Source organism: Oreochromis niloticus, linkage group LG8, assembly GCF_001858045.2.
Source record: "Oreochromis niloticus isolate F11D_XX linkage group LG8, O_niloticus_UMD_NMBU, whole genome shotgun sequence".
Taxonomy (NCBI): Eukaryota; Metazoa; Chordata; class Actinopteri; order Cichliformes; family Cichlidae; genus Oreochromis; species Oreochromis niloticus.
Window position 1 is genome coordinate 10,685,488 of NC_031973.2, and position 21,969 is coordinate 10,707,456.

The 21,969-nt window shown below is 40.4% G+C and overlaps 1 protein-coding gene across 3 annotated transcripts; it reads right to left on the bottom strand.

Annotated features, from left to right (window-relative positions):
• Positions 1-489: 489 nt before the first annotated feature.
• Positions 490-20,461, bottom strand: fshr (follicle stimulating hormone receptor). Of its 3 annotated transcripts, NM_001279588.1 has the most exon segments (14): positions 490-1,263; positions 1,501-1,692; positions 1,785-1,966; positions 2,904-3,124; positions 3,717-3,902; positions 6,474-6,548; positions 6,647-6,715; positions 11,469-11,549; positions 11,944-12,015; positions 14,337-14,411; positions 14,510-14,584; positions 14,831-14,905; positions 17,875-17,946; positions 20,052-20,337. In NM_001279588.1, coding segments are annotated over 14 exon segments (2,106 nt in total). In that variant the 5' UTR covers positions 20,246-20,337; the 3' UTR covers positions 490-726.
• Positions 20,462-21,969: the final 1,508 nt, after the last annotated feature.

The window sequence follows — 21,969 nt, forward strand, 5'->3', positions numbered from 1 at the left end:
CTGAATAGTCAACTGATACTATTGTGATTGAAACATGTTGATTTATGTGTAACCTTAAAAGACAGGTGGGAACATGTATGCATGCTTTCTCTTGGGTCAGTGATCAGTCTGGAATCATCAGTGTCTGAACTGCTCAGATTGTGGCGACATAGATATATATAATTTTATAAAAAGCTTTAAAAGGTTTTGTGACTTGTAGACCTCTGGTCTCATGGCCTGGAAGTCCAATCTTGACCACTTGTACATGTACATCCCTAACAGAGATCTCAGACTTGCACAGAGACAAGCATCAACTTCTTTGTTGAACTGACCAACATCTTTATATAGAGGATCATCACCTCTGTTGAGAGCTGGGTCTCTGGATGCTATTTATTGACTGAAGAGCAGTCTTCAGTGGAAGCCTTCACTGGCTCAAGCCCAAAAAACACAGCATCAGATTAGGAGCACAAACAGAAGCAAGAGCAAGAGCATTGTTTATTTTAACAATCACTGTGTTTTGCAGACTCCTGGGTCAAATTGTCAAAAAAGAGTTCTCAGCTCTTTTGCCTTCCACTTGGTTGCCTTTTGTGTTTTTTTTCTTTCTAGTCTAAGTAGATAGAAAAATTTTCCCAGGTAGTGATCAAAAGACATGATCTGAGGCATCATTTTAAGGAATTAGCAGCCTGTTTGTATGGATATAATATGCAATCAAGGCAAACAGTCCGTACCTGTAAATGTGCGTAAAAGTCAGCACTCTTGTTTTCCATCTAGACTTAACGTATTGACCAAGGAATACAAGATAACACGGCTGTTCTTTGGAGAGGTCCATGTTGGCTGCTGACACGAGGAACCCTCTGTCCGGTAAATCTGTGCTCGAGTCTTAAACAGCCCGAAGCGAGCTGCGAGGAGAAAGAAATCCCTTCTGAAGTTACGGGTGAAAAAGGCATATAAGAAGGGGTTGGAGCACGAGTTGATGGGGTAGAATAGCACCAACAGTAGCTTGGAGTCTGAGACGGTGATGAGAGGGAGCTTGAGGGCAGCTGAGATGGCGAAGAAGGAGATCGGAGCCATGCAGATGAAGTCTGTGAAGATGAGGACGGCCATGCGTTGAGCCACACGGGTGTCGGCGTGGGCTGCCGCTGATGAAGGCTTGCGAAAGGTGAGGTAGATGCTGAGGTAGCAGCCGCACACACAGAAGAACGCCAAGATGTTGAGGAGGAGAAGACAGACCACGTAGAACTGGGAGACTAGGGACTCAACATCCATGGGGAGGCAGATGCTCACCTGGATGGAGAAATAAAAAAAAAAAAAACAGTATTCGGGGTCTTGACACATCAACAATATAAACTATGGACTGGCAGGCTAAATTAGCAGACACCTACAGTATTAGGAGTAGTAGTAAAAGTAGTAGAGCAATAAAAGTAGAGTGATGGTTGGTTTAAGAAAGGGATTCCTAACAAGGAGTGAAGTACCCCCCTGTAGTAATTGTATCAGCGTGTAGTGGCTAAATTTAGCACTCACTTTGCCATAGCTGCTGATCCCAACTGTGGGCAGCAGTGCAGCCAGCAAGGAGAAGATCCAACCTATTGTCATGATGATGCAGGCGTGTCTCAGGCGAAGTTTGCGGTCAAGTCGCAGAGCATGCGTGATGGTGTGCCAGCGCTCCACGGTGATTGCTGTCAAGGTAAACACTGACAGCTCACTGGCGAACACCTATAAATGTCACACAGACACGCTACTTTAAAATTCAAACACATGCTTGAATGACCGTTGTCACTATGTGATGTGATGTGATGAATACACACCGTGAAGAAGCCTGCAGCATTGCAGCCCAAGCCCATCTGCCAGTCTATAGCATAGTTGTAGTACCGTCCACGTGTGAGCATATCCACGGTTGCTATGACTACCAGGTAGATGCCCATGCAGAGGTCAGCAAAGGCCAGGTGGCACATGAGGAATCGAGGAACAGTCAGCTTATAGCGGCTGCCTGATCACAGATAAAGAAAACAAATAAATAAATATGAGCAATAAAATCCACTTAGCAGATCCAAAGTACCAATGAGCCATAACAATAAATATTAAATGGGTGAATAACATGGTAGCAATGGCATTAGCACCTCTAACGGGGTTGTAGGATATGTTAAGCAGGAAATGGGCAGTCACTTCTTTATTTCGCTGCTTTGGAAATGTGAAATGTGGGCAAGTGAAAGGAAGTTTCCAGACAATTTGGAGTAAACGGTGATGGCTAAACAGCTGGGTTAGAGCATTTCTGAAACTGCATGTCTTGTGAGGTGCGCCTGAGGCTTTTCGAAGCCCATGGCAAAGGATGGTTATTCCATGTGTCTAATCCCTCAGAATGGCTACAGTTTCCCCAAAACCTATGTGCTGCACATGAAAGAAAAGGTTTCAGAACCCACAGGGCATCCAAGCTTATTTCACACAGATATGTGTAACTGCAGACTGATCAGAGCAGCAGAGCCACAGCTTGGGTTCCACCTGCCTTCTCTGCTGACAGTACCCAAATTCAAAATATCTCAAAATGTAAGGTTATTGTCTCAAATATTTAAAGTAGGCATCTCAAGGTTTTGACTTACTAACTAAAACTTCTGGGTAAGTCGAACTTTTGAGATACCTAACTCAAAAAATTGAGTTAACAACCAAAAATGGTAAATTATAGCCAAAAACAGTTGTTTTTTAGTGGCAGAAACAAGCTTTTATACATTTTGGTTAAGTTTAGGGGGAAAAGTCCTCGGTCAGGTTTCGGGAAATGGTCTCTGATAAAATAGATTAACTGACAATGTAAACAATGTGTTAAAAAGTTTTACTGGGTTTACTTTAAACCAGAAAGGCCTAAAGATCTGTCAGTTCCAGTGATCTGTTCCAGATATAAGCATCCAAATACTTTTTAAAATTACATAACATACCTAACAATACAAGGAGAACTACTGCGTTGCCCAGCAGGGCGAGGACAGAGATGATCCAGATGAGGATGCGTAAGGGGGTAGCAGACATGATATCTTCACAGGGGTTAAAGTCATCAGGGGCCGGGCTGCAAGTGATGTTGGTGGAGTTGGAGCAGTATTCCCTGAAGAAGTGCAGGTTATTTTTAGCCTCGGGGTTGTCACACAGTGAGTGCCATCTCGATCTAGTACACAACAATACACACAAAGTGGACAACACAGGGGGTGAACAAAGTAAATGGGTTTTGTTTCAGCAACTGTTGACTCAGTGGCATTTAACCAGCAATGGACAGATAGGATATTGAAAAGACCATAAAACAAATCAACCTCCACATTTGTGTACGTCCATGTAAGGGTTCATCCCAGTGTCTCCCAACATTTTCCTGGCATGCCTCACTTCAAAAGGGAAAAATACTTCACGCCTAACAGCCCACATTATTATTTAGGATCCAAAACAGCATCAGAAATCTTGTTTGTTATATTTTCGCTTACAAAAGAAAATCAAATTCATTCAATTTAGTTTCACTCCATAGTTTTCTCCAAGCCTTTTTGCAGAGTCTCTATACCCCACAGTGAGCGAGCCACTGGATTGAAGTGACTGAATATAAGCTTCACAGACAGTTCACACTGTAGTGCCACATTTAATAAACAGTAAGAGTGGTTTCAATCCTACCAGGTGACTCTTTGCAACAAAGTGAAGAAGCACCTTCCCCCAAATCTCATACAATTTCCAAAAAAACGTCTTCAGGTGTCTTTCGACTGGTAGAGCCCGTGTACCTGTTTCTGTGCATGTTCAGGAAAGCGCAGCAGTGTGATGGGTATGTCAGCTTTGCCTGGTGCAGTTTGGTAAAGAGCTGAATAGGAGGAAGTTCTTTCAGGTTGAAGGCTGACTCGGCAATCAGCCTCTTGAGGCCATCAAGGATCGAGTCTGGCAAAGAGGTGAGGGCTGTTTCGGAGACGTCTCTGCAGAAGCAAGCGGAGAAAAAAAAGTGAGTTTAAATTTTAATTTCAGAATCAATATTATGCTTAAATGGAGAGTTCACCTCCACGAAGCAAACAGACATACTTTTCCTCTGGGCTCTAGTGGTATTTATTGATGTAATTCTTTTGGTGAGCGCTGTTCGGTTTTGAGGACATTTCTGGTCAAAATTTCTGTCATTTTTCGAAAGTAATAAAGTCTTTCTTTGAGATAGTGTCTAAAAACAAAATTTAAAAAAACTCAACAAACCTTGTTTTCTTTCTACTCAACTTTACTCATCGACCACATCTCAAAAACCAGAGCTCAACTGAAAGAAAAGGGCAATATTTTACTATGAAAATGTTAAAATGAGATATTTTTCATGGCGAGAGTGGAGTGAGAAACAGAATCCAAACCAAGAGGAACATAGAAAATAGTGACCCCCCCCCTCCCCAAGAGTTCAAAGGTTGGTGGTGGACGAGATGGAGCTCCCTAGATAACCTACACAAGGTTGACATGGCCTGAAAGGGAAACTAACATATCACAAGGACTTTAAAGACTAGGTACTGGCACAAATAACCAAGAAGAAATAAGACAGATAACATAAGAGAGTGGGCCTTCTTTTGGGAACTTACATAAAGGCCTTATCACCTGGTGGAAGATGGGATTTCCCTGTAATGAGGGGCATGTTCTCATTATAAGACATAATGATAAACCTTAATGGCCTCCATTCACAATTGAGCTGTAATGGAAGCAGCAGAAAGAAAACAGTTCCTCCTGCTCACAGGAAGCTTTGTCAATATGTTTTTGTTGTTCAGTAATCTGGCCACGTTTTGGGAAAGAGACATTTTTCCTTGGTATTTTTTAAGCTTTTTTGCCTTTATTGGACACCAAAGCTAGGAGAGAGAGTAGGAGAAAACATGCGACAAAGGGCCTTGAGTTGGATTTGAACTCGTGCTGCTGCATTTACAATTTCATTCCTGGTGCCCTGCTTTATAATTTTTAAAAAGTGGTCATCAGCAATGAGTTTCCAGGCTTTCAGAAGGACTTTCTTTGGACCTTGGCTGCTTTTTCACTCAGTTTCCAATCCTCCATCCCTAAAAGTTACCATTTTCACAGGAAAGTTGTTTTTCTTTGTTTAACTACTGAACACTCAGCGATGAATCATTCAAGCATAAAAATGGCACCTAACTCAAGCGATGAACCAGTGCTGTGTCTATACATAACAAACATCTTGGCAAAGAACCAATTCTAAATTGTATCTTTAGGCACTTTGTTACGAGCAGCCTGTCACAGAAACACATCATTTGTTCCAATTTCTTCAACTGAATATACCAGAAATACTAAATTGATACCACAGTTTGACAGGCATAAAATACCATTTTTTAGCCAAGGTGATTCCCTAGCCGAAAACTTGGCAAATCATGTTATTGTGTTCAATGTGTTGAAAAAGGAGGGAAACTGGATAAGTGGAGGAGAAAAGAAGAAGTAGCAGCCCTAAAAACTATCTACAGCAGATGAACAACAACATTTGAACGGCCTGTCCATAAGAAATGGGAGGAAAAAAAATCTAGCAAAGGTGTGACACAGGGCCTGAGAGACGCATCAGGCCCTTCAGCTCATCCATCTGCTGTTCACTGAAGGCTCATGAGAAATGTTCTCAGTGAAAGGATGGCTGTCAAGAAGCCATTCTTAAGGAAGGGAAACCTGAAGAAAAGGCTGAGGTATGCCAAATTACACAAGAACTGGACTGAAAATCAGTGTGGATGGGTCTTATGGAGTGATGAATCTAAAGGTGAAATTTCTGGTGCAAATCGACTCTCTCTCTCTTGCTTTCTACACTGTTTTAAAGAATTGCTGCATCCATTTACAATTTTCACTCTAAAATATAAGATTTCTGCACAGTACTATAATATTTTTTTATTGTTTAAGCACCTCAAGGCAAGTGTCTTTCAGTTCTGTCATATGTAAGCGAAGGCAATACAGCTAATATCTCCAAAGCGGGGAAACTCACACCAAAACAATCTAGATGGATAAATGTCACCACAGCCCAGAGGAAAAATGCATTAATTTAATTTCGGGGTGAACTGCCTTTTTAACAGATTCTTCTCCTCCCCTCAGTGTGCTGTCTGTAATAGAGATTTGATCAGTTCATAAAATATAAATTTTCATGAAATGCACTTGGATTTAAGAGAAGTGCCAGCTGAATAAAAAAAAAGAAAGACGCTGAAGAGAAGCTACTGTTTGATTGCCAAGTGACTGCCAGGGAGTGAAGGAAAAAAAAACATCACAGTGATGACAGTCCAAAAGAAAAACAAATAATTTGTCTGATTCTTACTTCAGTAGACATCGGTGTCCCTTTGCTAGGGGAATAAACAGAAATCTCTATTTCCAGGTAGAGTCCATCAGGTTCACCTGACCCTAAACTATTTTTAACCTTAGATCTGTAAAGTTTTTCCAAGTCCGTGCAGATATCATCCCCCACCCCCTGTTTTCTCCAACATTCTGACTTTAATAAGCAATGATAAGCAGGGTGAATCATTTAGGCATGAGTTACTGTTGGATGTCATGCTTACAGTACCACCAACTCACTGGAACCCACAAAGGCATTGGGACTGATGTGAGTAAGCTGTCGGTTGCCTCCTAGGAACCTGAGAGCAAGGGAGAAAGAGAGAGTGGAGTTAAATATGTATGGTTTTTTTTTAAAAAAAATCTTCTGTTTGTAATTGTGTCTCTGCCTGTGACTCACAGTCTGTGCATCTTTGTTCCGTTGAAGGCGTCACTTGCCACCTCCTTGATGCCATTTCTGGTGAGCCGTCTGTCATTAGAAAGGGAAGCCAAATTACAGTCATGTGGCTCCAACACAGAACATTTCCAACAGTAAACTTACTTAACTATCAATGCCAATTTTAGTGTTTGCACTTCTTTTGTTCTCACTGACTAAAGCTGTACAAATACAAAGGGTTTTAGTGCAACACTGAGTAAAGCGTTGATTTGATTGTGTCGCCTTCTACTGCCTCTTCTGCTTCCTACTTTTCTGCTGTTTAACAGTATGGATCTCAGACGCTGCCATCAAAATGTTTTGTTGGAAGGATCCTGTATTTATGGAAAAAACATCCAGCTTCTTCTTGCTGAGTGTTGATTGCATCCTTTTATCCATCTCTATTAATTTACAGCCAGCAGCCTTCTGGATTACTATAGCACAAAGTCTGGTAGGAAAAAAAAGATAATAATAACAACTAGCCCGGCACTGCTGACTGAACTGGAGAACATCGAGTTCTGTAGATAAAAGCTGCACAAACAAAGACGGTTTTGTTCGATTTTTTACCACGCAGTCACAGAATAATAAACTCGCTTTGAAGTCTGGGTGCAGAGAGTCACAGTCTACCAATGATGGCCCTGAAGCTTTGAATTTGAACGAATATTTATTTATCAGACACAGAATTTAAAGTAGACTTTTTGCTCTTCATAAGCTGAAGACTATGCAGTTTGATTCCCAGTTATCAGAGTTCATAAGAGGTAATTGGGACTGCAGAGTGCATTTCTTGCTGCAGGAATGATGAGTGAGTGGCATTTAGTGATACATACTTACATATTTTACGTGTAAAAGCAAATTTGACATTTATTTCCTTCAACTGGTACCACCCCTTCTGAATTAGCTTAGTACAAAGCCTGGAAGGAAATAGTAATAATAATGAAAACTAGCCTGGCACAATTCAAAGGTTTAAAAAATCCACCTACTCCCTCCTGTAAAACTCATTAGTTAACACATTATATTGTTTTTTTGAAAGTGTAAAAACAAAAAAACAAATCAAAACAGTTTTACACGAGGTTATGTGCCAGACTATTTGTTGGATAGGTGCAGTAACTTCCTGACTGCCTGATAAGCAACTTAAAGCCAAGAAATAGTCAGACATATCATCCCTGTAAAACCACAAGAGCTGAACAAATACAATTTTTATTAGTAGATAAATTATAAATTAAGTTATACAGTAAATTATACAGAAATGTGGCTCTACTGCTGGCTCCTATGTTAAGCTAACTTTTAAGCTAACCTATTGCTGGCTAAAGCTCCTGGTTATCTAGGCACATTAAACAAACAGCTAAAAGAATAGAATAGAATAGCTTTTATTGTCATTGTACAGGGTACACCGAAATTGGAGTGCCACTCCCTTGGTGCAAAATACAATAATAAATATAAATGTAAAATATAAAAGGTACAATAAAACAAACAATAGTAAGTACGATATATACAGGATAGCAGCATTAATATAATGACAGTATGAATAGCAGCATAATATAATGACAGTGACAGTATGGTATAGCTAAGCAGGTTCAATTGTTTTTGTGCTTATTTACTACGGTGATAGCTCTGGGAAAGAAGCTATCCCTGAATCTGTTTGTCCTGGTTTTATGTGACCTGTACCGTCGGCCTGACGGTAATAGTTCAAACAGATGATTGCTGGGGTGAGAGTAGTCCTTGATGATATTGCCAGCTCTGCTGAGGTACCGAGAGTTTGCAATGACCTCCAGGCTGGGCAGAGAGCAGCCAGTGATCTTCTGGGCTGTGTTGATGACCCTCTGCAGAACTTTCCTGTCTGCAGCTGAGCACCCTGCATACCATGTTGTTATGCCGTACGTTAGGATGCTCTCTATGGTGGCTCTGTAGAATGTCACCAGCAGCCTCTCCTCCAGGTTGTTCCTCCTGAGCACTCTCAGAAAGTGGAGACGCTGCTGGGCCTTTTTTACCACCACTGTGGTATTTGCAGTCCAGGAGAGATCATCAGAGATCTGCACGCCCAGAAACCTCATGGAGTGTACCCTCTCCACACAGTTCCCGTGAATGTAAAGTGGGGCCGGGTCTGCTCTGCTCTTCCTGAAGTCCAAGATGAGTTCTTTAGTTTTCGTGGTGTTCAGTTGGAGGTTGTTAACTGAACACCACTCAGTCAGTCTGTTGACCTCATCTCTGTAGTCCGACTCATCCCCCCTTGAGATGAGTCCAACCACTGTGGTGTCATCCGCGAACTTTATGATGGTGTTTGAGAGATGGGTAGGGGAGCAGTCGGATGTGTAGAGCATAAACAGGAGGGGACTCAGAACACATCCTTGTGGAGACCCGGTGCTGAGTGTGATGGTGCTGGACAGGTGGGGGCCGAGTCTGACAGACTGTGGTCTATTTGTCAGGAAGTCCTTGATCCAGAGGGAGATGGGGGTGGAGAGTCCCAGGTGAGACAGTTTCTGGACCAGGATCTCTGGGATGATATGATTGAATGCTGAGCTGAAGTCCAGAAAGAGCATTCTCACATAGCTTCCTCGGTGCTCCAGGTGACTCAGCGCAGTGTGGAGCGCTATGGTGATAGCGTCCTCGGTGGATCGATTTGTCCTGTAGGCAAATTGGTGGGGGTCCAAAGTGGGAGGCAGACCGGCCCTGATGTGCTGACAGACCAGTCTCTCAAAGCACTTCATCACTACAGGCGTAAGTGCAACAGGCCTGTAGTCATTTGGGCTGACCACAGCTGTCTTCTTGGCGATGGGGATGATGGTGGAGGTTTTGAGGCAGGGCGGGACGGTGTTTAATGACAAAGAAAGGTTGAAGATTTTAGTGAAGACTCCGGTCAGTTCGTCAGCACATGCTCTGAGAACCTTTCCATGTATTCCATCAGGACCTGCCGCCTTCCTGGGATTCACTGACCTTAGAACACACCTCACTTGATGCTCCCTAAGTGTTAGTGTGCCGGTGCTGGGGGCGGGTGGAAGTGGTGTGACAGCTGAGGGCCTGGTCGTCTCAAAGCGGGCGAAGAAACGATTTAGATCCTCAGCCAGCCAAACTACTGCTACAAGTAAAGTAGTGCTGTCAACAAAAGTTTTCAAAATCAAAAAGGTCACATTGGCTTTAGTAATATGGGATTGATATCAATAATTCATTAGCAGTTAAGCTGCATCTTCACTACTGGAACCTGTCATGGTTGAACTAATGCTAACTCCAATTTTCCATCTCTACCTACCAAATGACTGCTAACAAAGTTTTTGTAGCACTCTGAAGTCCCGTTAAAAACTAAACACTAAAACTAAACATCCCAGAATTTAATGGCTTGTAGAATCACCTTGAGTAGCAATAACTTTCGTTACTTGTTTCTGTATGACTTTATAGGTCTCTTACATCATTGTGGAGAACTTTTGGCTCACTCTTCTGCACAACATTACTCTATTTCATTGAGGTTTTGGGGCATTTTGTTATGCCCAGCTCTTGTAAAGCACCACCACCGCATTTCAATCAGGATGACATCTGGACTTTGACTGGGCTGTCGCAGTACCTTGATTCTTTTCCTTTTTCATCCAGTCGGTTGCAGATTTGCTGCTGTGCCAAGCATTAGCGGCAGGACAGATGGCCTCACGTTTGACTCTAGAATACTTTGGTATATAGTAGAATTCATGGTTGTCTCAGTGACTACAAGGTGCTCAGGTTCTAACAAGCTCAAATCATCACCTCTAAACAAAATTGTCTGATAGCTACATTGAGGTTTTTGTGCTTTTATGCTGTGTTTGGTTTTACCAAAAACCAAAAACCAAAATGTTCTTTTTTGGTTTTACCAAACACAGCGCTGTGCATTTTGGCTAAGAGTCCTGAACACCACCACCTATACATCACGTCTGTGTATTCAGCACTATTGCTATTTGGTACAAATGAAGTAGAGGTAAATAATGAGAAGATGGACAGTACCGGTAGTATCAGCTGCAGTTACTGTCATTAATTTTTTACAGAAACATTACCAATATCTAATTTTTGCTCACACTTTGTTGTCTCAATAACACAATGTTAAAACACACAAAAGTTGAGGTAAGTCTTATTTAGCTAAAACATAGGAGGACCCCTGTGTTGCTATATAAATACATTATTAAATTGTTTTACTGAAGTAGGGTTTGAACTCCTTTAATGCATTTACTTTGTCTGGTGTTTCCCATCATAAGGATTGATTCCCTGCAAAGTGTCATAAAATAACTCTGAGTAGTCAATCATTGATAGTGGAGAGACAAGACAAAACATGTTTTGGTACCTATTTATATTAATCAGACAAAGCTTTCATTGTAAGTGTTCAGAGGCCAATTGGCTTGAAACTGCATGTTTAGTTTGTAATAAGACATGTTTTTACATCTAGTAGGGAAGTATGTGGTTTGATTTAAAATCTTTTTTAAACTAGCAGCAGTTTTTTTTACAGATGAAAATGATTGAGTGAAAGCATCAAGAAGCCTAAAATAGAGGTAGTTAGGTACCGCTACCTCAAAATTACACTTATGCTTTCATTTTTTTTCAAAGAAAACAATCTGTGACATATGCAAAAAGCAAAACAATTTTAATTTTTTGTTAGATTAATGATCTGCAGCTGAAAAGGAAAGCACAAAAAATGTATAAAAGGCAATACATAAAAGTATGAGTATGAAACATAGAAAAAAGGAGAAACTCAGTGAAGAGGGCAAAGAGCATTTCGTGGAACATTCATCACTGTGCATGTAATGCCCACTCGGATCTGTGAGGGTGATGTGTTTCTAAAAAAGAAAGATGAATCGCTTACATCTCTGCGAAGGTTTGAGTGCAGAGGCCTCTGAAGGCATTGGCAGGGACTCTCTTTATGTGGCTGTTGTCCTGAAGATCCCTAAGCAGTGCAAAGACCAAAAACTTTAAGATAAATGACCACTATTGCTAAGTAAGTGGTAGAAATACATTTTTGAGTGGAAAAACCCCCAAAACAGCAGAAGGTGTAAAACATTCAGCAGTGCCTGTCTAATCCACTCTCTTTTTGAAGATGACGGATGTCAGATGGGAGACACTTTGAATATGGATTTTTAAAGGATGACGGCTAGGGACAGATGGTGTGTGTTCCTGATAGTCTGTTTGGTAAGAACTGCTGAATTCTGACTGCAGTATTATATGATTAGTGGTGTGATTTCTTATGGGAGTATTTAATTCTCTATGCATATAATAGCCTATAAATTCACATGTGGAGGCGTGTATATGAGATTGTTTTTTGTAATTGTACTGAGACCTACAGCAGAAAGCAGGCGGTGGAATGGATCTTGGAGAAGTCTGGAAAAATCCTCAGCCCGGTGTTGGAGATAGTCCTGTGATGTAAAAGTAAAGGTTTAACCACAACATGTTGCTAAATTGTAACCTCTGAAAAGCAGACACTAAGCAGGGAGTAGCAGTGATAAAATCACATACACTGTCTCATTCATTGTAATAAATTAGTTTACAAAATAACAAACACATGCTGATGTTCAGTAGGCGTCTGCCATCCTAACATAACTTAAAGACGCTTCTTGGGAATCACATTGTTGGTGCAAAAATGCCATTTTATGTTCATTGCTCTGTGTGCTATCTTTGGCATTTTTTTTTTAGATTGAGTTATAAAAATGGGGACAAATTATGTGTTGTTGTGACAGGCAGCTAGTAACAAACTGCCTAAGAATAGAACTCTAGTTTATCCCCTGAGTTAGGTGAATTTTTAATGCTTATCATTCATAGTTTAGCATCAAGTGACTTACAAAACAAACAAACAAAAGAACCCCCATTCTTCTGAAAATGGTCAGTTGGAATAAAAAAACTAAAAAATGCAAACAGTGTCTAAAGAAAAACTTCAGAAAGCCTGGAGAACTATTGCTCAAGACAACTTTAAAGAATTACAATAAAGTCTGGCTCCTTGAAAGCAACATGTATACTAACGGAGAAACTTTCTACTAATAACAAAAGTGTAATGTTTGCTTCCTCCCACATTTTCACTCAGTCTGCAGAAACTCTGATATAATTGTGACACTTCATATCAGACTGTCATGAAAACATTTGCATCTATCAGGGTGCGCTGAGCTACTACTGCTGAGTAGCTTGGCTTATTAGCCAGCCAGGTAGCTAATTATACTAAATATATCTTTTGATTCACTCCATGTTGATAAGTGATTTTAAGTCTGAAGCAGCTGATGTCAACATTATGAAGGCCCTTAAAAGTTTGAGAACTCCTGGATTAAAGGTTAGGGTTCGGGCTACGATGAATCACAGATTTGTGCATGAAATATTTATATTCATGGTTTATGCACAGATTGGTGCATAGGCTTCGTTTACGAATGAGGTCCAACGTGTTTTTGTAATGTAGCCCATTTGTTGTGTTTCGGTCCCTGCTATATTTTTGGATTTTATTATGTTTCTTTGTGCGTGTAGTTTCCCCTGCTTTCCGTGTTCTCCTGTTGCTGTTATCACGTTTAGTCGTAGCCCTCATGTCTAATTGTCTCTTGGTTACGTCCTGTTTTATGTTTGGTTTTACTTCTTACTTTTCCTCCTTATTGTGATTGTTTCCCATTCCATCATCAGACTGCCTGATTGTTTTCAACTGTGTTTCATAACCAACCGGAAACCAGCTGTTACCCCTGTCTGTGTATATATGTAGTCTTGAGTTTCCTCCGGACTTTGATTGTCAGTAAGATCACATTTGATTTCTCGTGTTTCCTTTAGTGGATCAGGAAACAGGATCAGCCGTTTAAAAGATTCTAAATCAGGTGTAGGTGCCAATACAGCCTATTTAAAATGTTTTAAATTCACCCATTAACCGGTGTACAATTTCAGTCCCAGGACCTTCTCGCTGTGAGGCAAGAATTACTTTCATATGGTCAACTAATACCTGTGAGCCAAAAGCTCAGGCCTCAGGCTGCTCAGACAGTTTTTTTTTTTCTACTTTTGGCTCTGTGTGATGTTAAAGAGGGCCGGAATTCCTATTATGATCCTCATACACAGGTCTGGCTCGAAGTCTAAAGCCTCACCCACCTGCTGATAGAAGATAAAATGGCTTGATTTCCAGGGGCTGCATAAAGGCCCAGCATAAGATGAATAAGGAGTATTTTGAACTACAAATTTTGCAAAGCTGGAATAACAATATGGAGCTGGAAACAAGCATAATAACTGCCCCCACCCCACCTCCATGACCCCCAAGTAAACTTTTTGAAAACAAACTAAACTTGCGCTAAGGTGCTCCTCTTTAAAAAAGTAATCGCTTTATTTTTTTCCATCACAGATTTTTGTTTATGTGTCCCAGTTTTCACAAATTGGGACAAACAGTAACAGTTAAGAATGTCTGTAAGGGATTTGAGCGCTGCAGTGTTCTTTATAAACTGCTACTCTGAGATTGTTTCAAAAGACATAAAATAATACTTTTTTTGTTTGCAACAAATTAAAGTAGCATGCATGAAATGGCCTTTAAGTCATTTTGTGGAAAAAAGACATTTTTTTCCATTTGGGGGATGAAGGGTGACACCGGGGAGCCAAGCTCATTAAAAAATAATGTCTTTGATCGTGCGGGCCATCAGAAGTAGGGCTGTCACCCGTGACCTATTTTGGACTCACAATCAGTTTGAGAGACAAACTGTGGTAGAAATCTGAACTCTCACTGAGTACTCACAAGAACCGTAGTCTTGCCATGTTCCTGAATGCATCGGGGTGGATGAAACTCAGGTGTTTTGATTTTGTTATGATTCTGAAAGAAACACGTTTAGTCAGATTCTCATTAATATAAATGACTGGTTTGTAATTACGGGGTTTCACAGGTGCCATTATCCTGCCAGTTATACTTACATCTCACTGAGTTCAGGGAGGTTGGAGAAAACAAAAGCCCCGATATTCCTCAGAGCAGCATTTTTAGATATTAAGCTGAAGGAAACACAAGAATATTAAATATATTTTAAAAAAATCATGCGGCCTATTATTCATTCACGTTCATTCTTTGGAGTCTTTTTTAGTCTCCGCCACCCTCGGATGCTTAACTTCTCAACTATTTGGGTGATCTTCCTCAGAGGCCGGAGCTCTTCATGTTCCATTACAAAGACTAAACACACAAACATGTTGGATAAAAACTGCTTTATGCAGTCAGTGGCTTTTAGAAATCAGCATACTCACATTTTGGTGAGGTGAGGGAGGCCAGAAAAGGCAAAAGCACCGATACTCTCCAGCAGGTCGTTCTCAGAAATGGTCCTATAGTTGGCAGTAATGACGAGTAAAAGAAAAAGTAAAGATTATAAAAGTTATTATAGGAGGGTTTTATGTAATCGATGTCTAAAATCAGACAGAATCCTCTGATTTTTCCTGTAAAGTTATTAAAAAATAAAAACAAACTTTGGGTGTAGGATAAGATAAGATAAGATAACCTTTATTAGTCCCACACGTGGGAAATTTGTTTTGTCACAGCAGGAAGTGGACAGTGCAAAAGTTATGAAGCAAAAATTAGAATAAAATAAAATAAGAATAAATACAGTACACAACTGTACAGAATAGAATAAAATAAAATACTATATACAGTAGAATAAAATATACAATAAGATAAAAATAGAATACAAATGCTATATACAACTGAGTAAAAATACAACGATGCCAGAAAAGATTATTGCACATTAGTGTTATTGCACATTTGTGGATGTGTGTGTTTGATCAGTTAAAGTCTTTGTTGTAGAGTCTGACAGCAGTGGGGAGGAAAGACCTGCGAAATCTCTCCGTCCCACACCGTGGGTGCCGCAGCCTGCCACTGAAGGAGCTGCTCAGTGCTGTCAGAGTGTCCTGCATGGGGTGGGAGATGTTGTCCAACAGGGATGAAAGCTTAGCCGCCATTCTCCTGTCACTCACCACCTCCACTGGGTCCAGAGGGCATCCTAGAACAGAGCTGGCCCTTCTGATCAGCCTGTTCAGTCTTTTCCTGTCCCCAGCAGAGATGCTGCCGCCCCAGCAGACCACACCATAAAAGATGGCTGAGGCCACCACAGAGTCATAGAAGGTCTTCAGGAGTGGGCCCTCCACTCCAAACGACCTGAGTCTCTGCAGCAGGTACAGCCTGCTCTGCCCTTTCCTGTAGAGGGCGTCTGAGTTATGAGTCCAGTCCAGTTTGTTGTTCAGATGAACACCAAGGACACACCCTGGTTACATATATGTGTAAAACACAGTTTTTATTTGCAATTCCAATGGTTTAAAAATTAGAGATGGACAGATCCGATATTACGTATCGGTATCAGTCCGATACTGACCTAAATTACTGAATCGGATATCGGCGAGAAATAAAAAATGTAATCCGATCCATTAAATATCAAAAAAGCACCTCACAAAACTCGGCTCATAACCGTAGCACGTTGGAGCAGTATGCATCACGTGATAGAGCGGCTGTGTGTATTTGTAGCCTCTACCAAACCAGCATTTCATCTCCGAGAAAGTTATCCCAGAGAGAAGTAAAGCAAGTGTGTAAGTTCATCTCTGAATGTTTGTAAAGCATTCCCACGTTAAGCTTAACAACCGATATATGGAGCAACTGCCTCTCTCTCTCCCTCTGCTGCTGCTACTTCAATCATGAAACTGATTAATGATCAGCTGATCGGCTTTTCTGTTGCGAGTCCGTCTCTCTTCTTTGTTTTTGGCCCACTTTGCAACAGAAAGAGGAAACCAGCGGCTGAACAACAGCAGCACGTTTAAGCTTGATAAGCTGTTGTTAGAATTTATATAATATTACTTTCTAGACCAGGATCCTTTAGCTGACGGCTGGTAACTGTGCAGGGGCGGATCTAGCAAAGTTTAGCCAGGGGGGCCGATAGGGCATGAACAGGGAAAAGGGGGCACAAAGACATACTTTTCTTTCTTATTCTCATTTAAAATATCTAGCTTTTAATAAATAATTATCTGAATCTTACACCCAAAGTTTTAATCTGATGTAAAATGTATAGAAGTCCATTACTGTATATAGTAACTGTTAAGTCTAATATACCCTAGTAAGCTATAGTACTTTTTCCTTTGGGAAGGTACCATCTGTGCAGTCTGCAATTCTGTTGAAGAAAGATGTTGAATCTATTTAATTATTCTTGAAAAATAATTTATTTCTGTGCATTTTTTTTTTCACCCTGCATCAAATTAAAGTTGATTACATCGATTAAGCATCATGAGGTGGAGGGTGGGGGTGGTTCCCTATTTTCTTTTGCTGGGAGTTTGCAACCCTATTAGTTAGGTTGCTTAATATTTCTGCTAAGTACTCTTTAAAATACCAGAATAGGAAGGATGGAGCAGGTTTAAGTTTATTAGATTGATCAGTGTTGCTGAACTATGACATATTTTGGGTGCAGTGTATTTTTTACATACAGGTATAACAGAATAGCTTTAGTGTTGTTGTTTATTTAAACTTGAGTATGAACTTATACAAAATGCAGCAAGATATTAAAAAACAGTTTTATTGATTAAAAAACACACTATATCGGATTCATATCGGTATCGGCAGATATCCAAATTTCTGATATCGGTATCGGTATCGGACATAAAAAAGTGGTATCGTGCCATCTCTATTAAAAATCAGTAAGTCTCTTAAACAAACACTGCAGATGAATCATGAGAATCACCACAAAAGCAACTAAAAAGTTCAATCTATTATCAAAGATTTGTTTATTTTTAGCCTGTGATTGCTTCCTTTTACACTTAAACATGTAAGAGTCAGCACCTGCAACTATTTTCACTTTTGAAGCTGAACAACTGATCCTTGCTTGATCAATATTTTAATCACTACTAATTAAAATGATTCATAGCAGTAGAAAAAAGACCAATTTAATTTGACATCATTGTTTGCTAATTATAAAAGTTTATTGTAGAAATATATTTATGTAGAAACCAAGCCGATAACCTAATTGGCCCCGTGTACAAATTGGCACATGAGTACAAAATCAATATCTATAACTCGAGCTCTTGTTAAATATGAATGTAGACCAAGATGATTGTATTCATTCAATAAAAAAAATTGATCCCCAATATGGGGATCAATTGTTTTATTGAATGAATACAGTGGCATTCCTGGCTGTGTTACCAGGAATGCCACTGAATTATTCCCTGTCTGTTTGGATGATCCATATCTCGTGTGTTTTGACCTCCTCAGCACATTATGCTCCGCATCAAAGAACAAACATAATCGACAGGCGCACACTTACAGTTCCATTAGATGCTGGAGGCTGGAGAGGGCGCCCTGCTGAATCTCTCTGATCTGCGTCTGCTTAACTTCCCTGTTGATGCAGAAATAGTCACTCACATCAGGTTTCAGCACTTCACACTGATCACAAGGCTCACAGGGGCTTTGTGTGCACACTGACCACTGAAGGTCAGTTACTCAGTCGCGATGAGATTTTTTTCCTTTTCATGCGTGAAACAAAATATACGTGACGAAAGTCTACACGAGTTTCCAAGCTCTGTGCATGTGGTCTTGCGTCCTTGCAGCATACTTACTGCATACTTGTAAATATCCCCACTGTTCCCAAGCCTTGACCTTCGAGCAAAATATAGAGCAGAAGAGAACACACACATCGCCACCTGGGAGATCGCGGCGCATCTCTAGGGATGTTTGCTTCTTCTGCCACAAGTGTGTCCTTGTCTTGAGTGTGTGTCAGCTGTATTTACTCATAGGCTATGTTTTTTTGTTCTGTTTTTTGGTAAGTTAGATTGTGTAAGGCGAAACTGCTCGTGTGTACGTTTAGATAGAAGTTTGCCTAAATGCTTAGGGTGATTCTAATCTTCACCTCACAAGCTAATAACCCAGACTGTCCTGGTGGGAAACTCTGACTTTAAACCCTTCATTTTGTTTGTTTACAAGAAAACCCCACAGGGGGTCTTTAACCTGTGGCTACCTGCTCAGTGGCCAACAATAGTAAGTAGCTGCTGCTGCGCTGCAAGGTGCCGAGGATGAGCAGAAAAGCTTTGCATGCATTTCCCCGAATCAGTAAATGTTTAATGAAACCAACCGAGTCAAGTTGAGAGCAAAACTGAACCACTCGTCCAGGCAGATGAGCGAGGATTAGACAGGAACGTCCGGATGATTATGCACGTTCACGGATGGGATTCAAATATGTAAACATTTCAAAGCTACTGTATAGCTTTAATATGGCGAATGGGTGGTGGGATTTATAGACACATTTGCTGCTCCACTCGCATGTCAGTTTGAGGGATGTCGCCAATTATACAAATTAAAGTTGCTCCACATAAAGAAATCTGCTCAGACTACAAAACAGCAGAAGCTATAATTTATGTATTTTGTGGATGTTCAGGTTTAAAGTTTCAGGCTTTCTTGAAAGCAAACTTTCAAGCTACAGAAAGAAAAAAGTTGAATTACATCACTGGGTCTATTTTAAACTTAATGTATGGAGTGTGAGAGATGTGGGTATTCAAAAAGGAATGAAAAACTGTTAAGCTGCATTATTGAATATCTGGGATCATGTATCTTGTAAAGCTCGGTCCATGATAAAGGCAAAAAGGTTTCTTTTTGGCTCTGTTGCTTTGGACTTGATCATTCCTTAGGTTTTCTAGCTCTTGTGAGTCTCAAAGAAAGAAAAGTGTAAGCATGCTATCAAATACTGCCTTCAAACAATTACCAGAAAAGAATGGTGATGGAACGGTGACAGGTAGACTTCATTTAGAGGGGAAGGGGAATAATGTAATCCGAGGAAAACTGGTACAAACATCTTCTTATAAACTTTTCTTGACAGAAAACAGAATAAGAAATAATTAGGACATTAGCAGAAGCATCACTGGCTTCCCTTCCTTCAAATTCCTGCATAGTTGTTTCCAGGTACTGCCAGTCCTGTATACACAGATGCTCCCCGAGGAACAAAATATTGACTACAAGTTAAAGCTCCTTAGATTATGGTCCAATCTTACACTGAAAAAAACAAACAATTTTTTTATTTCAATAAAATCCAATTTGAGTTACATAATTGTCAGAAAAGTTGGATTTAATTTAGACCGAAAAAAAATTACAAATCTATCAACGTGTGTGACACTGGATTGAAAGCTTTCTATGGTCTGAACAATCTTATTTTTCACCACTCCAGCGGTGTTACACTTTAAAGATTTCATCACATTAATTGAATGCATTTTAATGAATAGTCTGCTTCTTGAAAATACAAAGAAAAATAACAGCAAACAAACAGCTGACAGTATCATACATTAAAGTTTCATTCCCCACAGCGCTGTATTAAAATGTTACAATGATGACGATTAGGCGTGGTAGTTTAATATAATCTAACACTGATGGCAAAAAAGTAAACATCTGCAACACAACCAGTACGTCCTTTTTGTTTGTGAGTCTGTGTGTGCTTGTGTGTTTGTGTGTACTCACAGGCACTGGGCGTTGGAGATGTTGGAGGGAAACGCCGTGACTCCAAACATCACCTGGTAAGACAGGCACGAGGTTTGTTTAGCCAAACTGGGATGAAATCCAGGTCTAATGTCCATTTCAGAGCCGCGCGCCGAGGCTGCTGCCATCTTTATCGTAACGATCAGCAGCATCATTAGTGTCATTACCAGCATCATTTCAGTCTGCCTGGGTCCACAGAGTGGTTTCACTTTTCTAGTTTGTCTTCTTTTGTGTATTTTACTCTGATATTGTCTCTGGTCCACACTCCACATTTGATATGAACGCCTTTGCCTGTCTGTCCGCTCGAGGGTTCGGCGCCAGGTCAGCTAGAGAGAAATGTGAGGTGTTTTGGTGTTTTCTGTCATGCAGTAGTGAATGCTGGGGGCGTGTGAAAAGCTCAAGGGAGTATGAGGATGTAGGAGGTCTCTGCTGGGTGGAGTTATGCATGTTTTTCTACTGTGTACGTCTTGATAAGATATAAATGACTGGTGTTCTATGAGCTGAGACTTTAATGCAAGAGAAGAATAAAAGTGTAGTGATGCACTGTGAAAAACTGTGCAGTCCTCTTCCTTTTGTGAATGTGTATTTTCTTTTTCCTATCCTATTATATCAAATGTAGGTAAAGAACCCTTTATTAAGATCACAAAATAATATTTAACCTCACTGTTGGCTGTCGTGCATCTGCAAGCCTCTGTGCAACCCAACTCCACACCACTTCATTGTATATTTTCTACATCTGACTTAATCAGTCTCCTTATTATCCCCGTTTCCCTGTGTGCCTGCGCTCAACCTTGTTGAGCTATTGCTGCTTGCTGCTCCTGGCTTTTCATGTATGCGCATGGAAAAGCGTTCAGGTTCCTGAACAGAAGAGTGCTACAAATATTAATGACTGCAGATGGAAATATCAGTCTTCTTTTGACTAGACTGGTCCTGCCTAAAAAACTTCAGTGCACGTTATGACAGCTTTTCTTAAAAGCACTGTTGCTGCCAAATATGCAGTACCTTATACACCCGTCAGACACTCACTTGTTGTTATATAGTGCAGTAAAGAAGAGACAGTAAAGTAGTGAGAAATAGAAAGAGTGGTGAAAGACATGCAGCAAAGAGCCTTCGGTTGGAGTCTAATCTCAGGTTGCTTGATTTTGCCTTTCGGCATTTGATCATTAGTGGCCACTTTATTATGTATACCTGCTTGAAGGTTTGTGTAAAGCAGATATGTAATCATGCAATCACATAGAAGCAACTCGTTGTTGAATCTATGCAACAAAGAACTGAGGCATGTCACGAGTTCAAAATATTGGGGATGGATACAGGAGGAAAACCAAAATAACAACACTGGTCCGGCCGGGTCAAGTCAAATGATGATTTTAATGCACACGTGTGGGAGATGGGACACTGTACGCAGACAGCACCAGATCTCTCACCGAAAACCACACAACAATAGTTTTTATGAAAATCAGGGTATTGGAACGCCCCGTCATGCGTAAAGTAGGTACAATACAATCAATGTTGACAACTTTTAACACATTAAAAGAACATCTTCTTCTTCCCGTGGCCAGATCCTTCCCAGTAATCTTCTAACTCTGCTTATCCCCTGGAACAAACAGTCTCTCCTGCAAGCATAATCAAACAGCTACAAGGCCTTGCAAACTATTATTTAAATATTTGAACTCTCCCCTACACATGAGTTTAACTACTGCTTGTGTGTGTGCGTGTGTGCCTCGACCTCAGTCTTCACTCTGTCTATAAGGACAGAGGCCAACTCTGCATGTGTGCAATAACCTAACTGAAACCATGCATGTAATATGGTGAATAAATGTTCTAATCAAATGCCACTACTCAAAGCTTAATAAAAGAATATAAATGAATAAAGGATAATGATGAATAACATGATATCTGT

Bases quoted from the DNA above. Each gene is read 5' to 3' on its own strand.
- fshr (XM_025909500.1), bottom strand. From the start codon at position 20,341: ATGTGGAGTGTGGACCAGAGACAATATCAGAGTAAAATACACAAAAGA. The intron at 14,585-14,830 runs GTGAGTATGCTG...TGTTTCCTTCAG, and splicing joins CTCCCTCACCTCACCAAAAT to CTTAATATCTAAAAATGCTG. The intron at 6,716-11,468 runs GTAAGCGATTCA...TTCTAATGACAG, and splicing joins ACTCAAACCTTCGCAGAGAT to ACGGCTCACCAGAAATGGCA.